Below are 8,119 nucleotides of genomic sequence, written 5' to 3'. Positions count from 1 at the left end.
GTGCGCAACATTCCAGGCTCTACCCCTCTTTGAACACTAACATGAAATCCTGCCCCCTTCCCCACAATGTACAACAGGAAACTGTTTAGGACAACAAAAGCTAGTTCTTAGGTAAAAACCAAGATAATTTTGCACACAATATTTAACTTGATTACACATGACATTATTTTGAACACATCATTATAAGTACATATGAAGTCTGATAGGCAAAGAAATATATATATATATATATATATATATATATATATATATATATATATATATATATATATATATATATATATATATATATATATATATTTGAAATGACCTAGGATCTAGCCAAGGTTGTCCCTTTCACAGCATTAATGTGGATTGGCACTTATTTACTATTCACAAGTGAGCACAAAATTGAGATACATTCCTTTTTCTTTTAGCCACATTCACACCTCTCTTGAATTTTTCTGTGCCCCCAGGTTGAGAGCCGCTGCTGCAAAATACATGACATGATTTTTTTCATGGAAAAACGCCCAAAAAAAAGTTCTTTTCACAAAAAGAGAAAGCTCACAAAAATGCAGACCTAAAAAAAAGAACCTGGAAAGACCCCTGATATGATTTTGATCATCATTCATTATAACATTGTCAAATTTATGCATTTACTTGGTCTGGGAAAAGACTGAAGCTTAAAAATGAAAAGCATGCAATATCATACATGATTCTGCTTAGATTCTAAGAATAAAAGAAAAAATAACAATATTTTGCAGAAACTCCATGAATCTTTCCTATAACACTTTAGCAGTCATTTTTCAGTTTAGATATACAACTCAGATTATGTACACACTTATCACAATCGCAGCATTATTCAAAGCAAAAGTGTTTCATATTTTACATATGGAAAAATATACACTTGAATCAGCTAAATAAAAAAAATTTAAAGTACTTTATTAAAACTTCATTTATGAGCAAATATACAGGAACGTTTTTGGATACTTGAAAATGTAAATGCAAAGAAAACTTTTATAACTTCTTATGATGATTACGTATCTGGGATGATTAGATTCTTTGCTAACAAATGACTTGTTATCCTGAAAAAATGTTTGAAATGGTAATAAATATTCAATTAAAAATTTAAACTGTTCAGTAAAAACTTTAAATATGAAAAAAAAGTTACCTTGGTATATTTATCCTTGTCAACTCATCAACCTTTACAACTGCTTTTAATGGTTCAGCCATAGAAAACACAGTGAAGAGCTTCAGTTCTTCTGTAACTTGTGACTTATTTTCCTCTAGGATTTTAAAACCTTTTTGGAACAGATAAAAAAACAGACATTCTAATTTAAAGTGAACAGGCATCAAAGAACACATTATTAAAGTTTTCTTAATGCTTTGAAATTTCACAATGCAAAAGGATTGGAACCTGAAACATAGGAAGCAATTTTTCGCGATGCTGCATATTGACACATGTTGAGAAAAGTGCACTGATGAAATTGTTTTGAAAAATTTTCCGCGCCATCTAGTAATTTTCAAAAGAATTCAAGCACTAAGAAACCTTTCAAATTTTTTCAAGTTTGTAAAACTTAAGGTTTTTACTTGAAAATGACCTTTTCCCCCCAATCACTTTTAAGGTTTTTCAAGATTGCAGGGATGTGCCGACCAAAACTCACTTTTGGAGCATCTTGGGAGCAGGAAAATGGTGAGTTTGGAGCAGCTTGGAGCAGTAAAACTGAATTTGGAGCAGCCTGGAGCAGTAAAATTGCAAATTTGGAGCAACTTGCAACAGCAACAATTTTTAATTCTGCACCTATTTGTAGCAACTATGTATATTTCTCACACACAAAGATGTGTGACATGATAAAATAATAGAAAAGGAGATTTTGGATGCAAAAACACCATAACTCCAACTACTAATAGAAGTTCTCTTAATTACATTTATTATCATAATTTTTTTATGTCTAATATTTTTCACAAAAGGCAAATCCTGTCCTGCTTTATCTTTTTCTTACACTTCCTCTGATTAAAATTTATGTCACATTTACTTTACTTAATGCATCACTGCTTTAGTGCACATTTAAGTTAAAGTGCTTTGATACCTATTTTTAAAATGTTTGCTTTTCGGCAGTTCATATATCGGCATGTAAACTATATAATACAGTAGGCGCCGCTTAATGTGATCACGGTTAATGTTATCATTCGCTTAATGTTATCAGAATCACAAAGTCCCAGAACAATTGTATGTTAACACAGAAAAAGTCGGATATTGTAATCAGCGTCTTTGTTTATTGTTATCACTTTTCCATAAACTTTCTATTTTTTCCCTGTTTTTGTTCCTTAATTAACAGAAATACATAGGCTCTGAAACTGGTTTACGAATGTCAGGGAAAACGGCCATATTTTACTTCACCTATTACTATGTGATTAAAAATTGCATAATTTAGCTTTAAATTTTTATAATTCAGATATTTCCATTCTGTTAATTTAAAAATTTATAATTTAAAACTGCGTTCAGTTGAGTCATTGTGATTTTAATTTGAGGTTGCCAAAATAAATGCACCTTAATTGAAAAAAAAAACATTATTTTGTGTCTCCTTGATTCTTTTCGGTTATTGTTATCAGTCGGTTATTGTTATCAAATTGTAGTTGTCCCAAAAAGATCACATTAAGCGGCGCCTACTGTATATACATGGATGCCTCAGTTGCCAAATCCATAACTTCCACTTTAAAAAAAAAATCCTCATTTATGTTTTAATAGTGCTTAATCAATGCTTAGCATGTGAATTTATATTAAAGTTCTGGTTCAGTACATTTCTGACCATGTGATGGCAGAAAATGTAACACGAGGTCCTATTTACTACTCACCATCTTCTTCATAACTTTTCTCTACTTTTTGTTTTATGGAGTTAATTGATTTGGCAAGTGAGGCATCCACATAAAACTCAAAAACATATTCAAAGAGGTTAAAAAGAAAAACAAAAAAAATGGCTAAATTAAAATGATCGAGTTTTTTAAAAGGAATGCAATCAGATTCTGAAATGCGTAAAAAATCAGGAATAAGACGAAAAAATCATTGAAACAAGCTCCAAATGCACAAATTTGATGATAATCTGCAAAAAATGCCAAATATGCTGAAGGAACTGCAAAATTAAATGCAATCTCGCACTTTTGGCACAGAAAAGTTTTTTAGTGGTCTTTTGGAGTAGTTTGGCGCAGGATCAGCAATTAGCACAGTTTGGCGCAGCTGGCACATCCCGGAGATTGTACAAATCCTACTGTGTATTAAATAAAAATATGCCCAAAAAGTTCCCATTTCTTCTAAAATTATGCTTTTTGTACATTTAATTTTATTAAAATGTATTCCAGCCACAGCATTGTGTGTGTGTGGTAAAAACTTAAAGTTTGATCAAGTTCTGTGAAATCTGCATCAGAGACCAAAATTTTTCAAACTGAGGTGCTATTGCAAAGAAAGATACAGATGTGCTTATGAGAGTGCCGAAACCCAAGGCATGCCCCATAGGTTAGAAACAACTAGATTACTGTATAATAAAAATAGATAAGATTGAATATTATTTAAGTTTCAAGATTTTGAATGTTACTAAAACTTAACAACAATATTATAAGAGACTGCGAAAGAATGTGTGCCTGCTAAAGTCCTGATGAGAAGATTATGACCAAGTATTAACGTTTGATAATGTTGGTGTAACGAATCACCAAAAAATGCAGAGCAAAAGAACTATTTGGCAGAGCTTCATAGTTTTTAGCAGAGAAACTTCTCAAAATAGGAACAATTCACAACCCTCTTAAAAGCACTTCAACATTAGCTATTGATAACCAAATAGCCTTCCATCTGCATATGAACCAGGGTTCATACTCTATTCGGATTAAAAAAATTCCATGACTTTTCAAGACCTTTTTCATGACCTTTTTACACAAAGAGAATTGCTAATTTTTGGAACTAAGCACGAGCAAAACTTCTATGTTAATACCACTACCTAATCAAAGCACTTACTTGTGATTGAAAAAATATCAGTGTACACCTAAAAAACTGAACTATTCTTATTATAAACTGCTCGACATTGAAAATGCAACACCAAGAAGGAGTGTTCAGAAATTTATGCAAATTTTAGAGTAGAAGTACATCACTGAGTTATGTAAATGATGTGAATTGCGCAACTCTCCTTTGCACGTGAAGTAAGATATAATGGAAGGAACTTGCAGCATGGACGATATTCGTGTCGTTATTTCTAACTGGAGAAATATCGAAGAAATTTTGTTTTTGTCTTGGAGGATACACGTAACACGAGAGAATGCCAGGTCGCCGTCAACGAAGCCACTTTCAACACATAGATGATTTTACTAGGGGTATGGTGATCGGACTGAGAAGGAGAGGTTGGTCCGTAAGTCAAATCGCAGCCGATACCCACATGGATGCGAGCACGGTGTATCGGCTGTGCCGAAGATGGTTAGAACAACAAAATGTGGCAAGATTGGGGGGTGCAGGGGCAGCCAGAGTGACGTCAGATTGCGTGGATCGACGCATCCGCTGACAAGCTGTAGCAAACACACAAGTCACTTGTTCTTTGATTCTGCAGCAGGTGCAAGATACCCTGAATGTTCCCATGTCAACCAGAACCATTTCCCATTGTTTGGTTGCTCGTGGTCTGCACTCACGGTGTCCGCTAAGAAGACTGCCATTAACCCCACAACATAGACAGCAACATTTAGTATGGTGCCGGACTAGAGCTACGTGGATGAAAGAATGGCGAAATGTCGTGTTCTCAGATGAATCCCGCTTCTGTTTATCCAGTGATAGTCGCCGCATACATGTGTAGCGTCGACGTGGAGACAGATCTAATCCGGCATTAACTGTGGAACGTCCCACCGCACGACAACGTGGCATAATGGTTTGGGGCGCAATTGCGTACAATTCCATATCACCTCGAGTTCGTATTCAGGGTACTATGGCGGCGAAACGATACTTGGATAATGTGCTGCGGCCGGTGGCAATCCCTTACCTTCAAGGGCTACCTAATGCAATTTTTCAGCAGGATAACGCCTGACCACACAGTGCTTGCATCTGCCAACATGCTCTCCAAGGCACACAGATACTTCACTGGCCACCATACTCTCCTGACCTGTTACCAATCAAACATGTGTGGGATGTGATTAGACGCCGTTTGCAGACTCTGTCCCTGCCTCGTTCAGAAGACGAACTGTGGCAAATGGTTGAAAGGGAATGGAAAGCCATTTCTCTGGACACCATCCGCACCCTTATCGACTCTATGCCTAGACGTGTTTCTTCGTGTATCGCTGTCCGCGGTGGTCCTACATCTTACTGAGCCGACGCCATTCTCGCTCTTTATTCCGCCTATCATTGTGAAATTAAGATATTTTATTATTCCTTGCTGTCTCTGTCTTTTTTCTAAATTTCATCACTTTCTAACCACTCCTTTGTAGGTGTAGCACTTTCAATATCGAGCAGTGTATCTGTCTTCATCATATAAATTTAAGTGAAGTAAAAATACAATGAATAGAATATTATGATGCTAAAAATGTCTTTTTTCTTCTTTTTTTGTTATCAACAGGCAGAATGATAAGGAATGGGACAAAGATTGAATGAGTCATTAATAAGTTTCAATAATTTTGCTTTAAAAGTTGCTTTTTAGTGTCAACAGTACATTTAATCACCCACATAACTTGACAGTATTTTGGTTCTTTGAAGTAAAAACACATGTTTTAGTGAATTAATGTTTCAAAACCAGACATTTATTTTTTTTTTAAATCATTTAGTAATGAATAAATATTCTGATTCAAATATAGGTGTTAACTTATTTGCACATTTTCAAATGCATATAAATTAATAGGTTCAGAAATTCCAGAAGCGTTAATTCCCTACATTGAACAATGCAGTGGGCCGCATGGATTAGTTTTGTGGGCTGTATGCTGGGCACTAGTTAGAGTATTAGAATTCCTCTATTTCTGTATTCTATCACCTGACTAAAGATCCTAATTTTTCAAAATCTTCAACAAATTAAGATAAACTCTTATAACTTTAATAATAAAGTTCTTACGAGTGATGGAAATGAATTTAGTTGAAATTAAATTGCGTTTTTTGAGTGGTCGTGGCAAACTCGAGAACTTGAAAGTTTGCTACTGCAGAATATAAAATATAAGCAGTGTTTAAAATAATGGAAATAATTAAAGTGAATGTTGTCCAAGCAGTAAAGTCACATCACAAAAAAAATGAGCGGCTGCTACAGAAGTGGATACATCAAGATAACAGAATTCAGATTTGTTATGTGGATCCTTCGATTTTCCAGTTGTAATAGCTTTCAAATCACCTGCTCTTTTAACTACTGTTAGTTTCTCTTTGCCCAAGATTATTATAGGATTTAAATATCAGCACTTTGGTACTCTGATTCACTGCGAGGCTATAGCAATATTTGTTTTGATTCTGAAGTCGTCTGCTTTGTTTATGCATATAAACAACAATGTCGGTGACAATCACTGATGAGCCAGCGGTGAAGACTGTTCTGTGATATTATTCTTGTGTGCAAAAGGATCATTGGCTGCTGAAATTAATCGAGAGTTATGCCTAGTTGACCTACAGTTATAAGTGAAGGAAAGGTGAGACAATGGTATAGTGCCTAGAAAGAATAGTGTGCCGATCGGCGCTTTTTCCCCTTCGATTCTTGAAGACAAAATGTATGAAAACCGCTAGAGGGCAGTGCGGTCGAGGTGTACGTTCAATTTCGCGGTGTTTACATTAGTAGACGCGGAATTTTGTTACAATTTAGTTCCGCGTTTCTCTTTTTTACCTTTATTTCGTGAATATTTCATGAAACAGCGTTTAAGGCTTTTAATGGAGGCATCAAAGTTTAATATTAGAAGAAGTAAAGCTTTATCTTGTTTCGTACCAGGGTGCAAAAGTGGATACAAAACATGCAAAGAAAAAGTTTCGCTTTTTAAAGCTCCAGCAGATGAAGAAAAACTAAAGAAGTGGAACTCGTTAATTCCCAGGTTAGATCAAGTTTTTGATAAATATTGCTCAATTTGTGCTCTGTATTTCGAAAAACATTTTATTGAAACGCATAATGAGCATATTATAAATGGTGAGGAAGTTTTGATTCCCCGGGGAAAACTTTTTTTAAAAGACGAGGCAATTACGACAATTTTCCCAAATCTGCCAACATACTTCACTAAAAAAATACCAAAGCAAAAGTCCATCAGGAATTATGCAGTTAAGAAAAATGTTCCCTGTTTGAAAAAAATAAAACTTGATCTTTCCGCAGATGAAACTGAAATAACCACGTATAAATCTATTATAGATGAAATTGTTCATATTAATTTGCCTAACGAATATTGGGTTTGTATGAAATTTAAAAAATCTCCAAATATTGTAGCTTTTGTATATAATGAAAATTATGTGGAAAATAATATTGACGATAAAAAGATCATTATTGAAGTAGAAGAAAATTTACAAATCAATGCTACTATTTTGGTCAAAGGTGTAAAAGTAGATTATCCTGTTCTTCGACTCAGACTGAGAAGCCCTGATAATTTTAACTAGCTTCAAGAATTTAGAAGCAATTTTATTTTGTAACTAGCGGTACCCGCACGACTTTGTCCGAAGGAGAAAATTAAAAGGTCATTTGATTAGCCTGTATATTTACAAATAATGGATGATGAATTTCTCGCCAATTGGCTATGTTCATTCGCTCTTCCCATGTTACGATTCCACGTCAGGATAATTTCGTAATTTACTCGTCCATCTTATGATAATTCTGCTTCGGAAACTGTTTTTAAAATTTAAAAATAAAAAAAGAACAAAATCGAATTTTCGAAAATTCGCTTCGAGGTGCACACCCTCATGCTACAAACTAACTTTGTACTAAATTTCATGAAAATCGGCCGAACGGTATAGGCGCTGTGCGCGTCACAGGGATCCAGACAGAGAGACTCGGCTTTATTATTAGTAGAGAAATAAGAGACGCGCTGTTATTGAATACTTAGGGTCCATTCATTAATTACGTAAGGATGATTTTGGCAATTTTTGACCCTCCCTCCCCCATGTAAGGGTACGTAAGAATTTTCACCCCCCCCCCCATTCTTATGTAAGATTCCATTTCGTTTTTCAAAATGATAA

The 8,119-nt window shown here is 34.7% G+C and overlaps 1 protein-coding gene across 1 annotated transcript in view; it reads right to left on the bottom strand.

Annotated features, from left to right (window-relative positions):
* Positions 1-932: 932 nt before the first annotated feature.
* LOC129217508 (tudor domain-containing 6-like) overlaps positions 933-8,119 on the bottom strand; it is a 58,768-nt gene continuing 51,581 nt past the window's right edge. Inside the window, exons 14-15 of the mRNA XM_054851823.1 lie at positions 1,151-1,280; positions 933-1,064 (exon numbers count right to left, since the gene is read on the bottom strand). Of these exons, the coding sequence (XP_054707798.1) occupies positions 1,016-1,064; positions 1,151-1,280 (179 nt within the window). The 3' untranslated portion in view covers positions 933-1,015. The remainder of the gene's footprint in view (positions 1,065-1,150; positions 1,281-8,119) is intronic.

The sequence above is a fragment of the Uloborus diversus genome, chromosome 1 (assembly GCF_026930045.1).
Source record: "Uloborus diversus isolate 005 chromosome 1, Udiv.v.3.1, whole genome shotgun sequence".
Taxonomy (NCBI): Eukaryota; Metazoa; Arthropoda; class Arachnida; order Araneae; family Uloboridae; genus Uloborus; species Uloborus diversus.
This window is presented reverse-complemented; position numbering and strand designations above follow the sequence as displayed.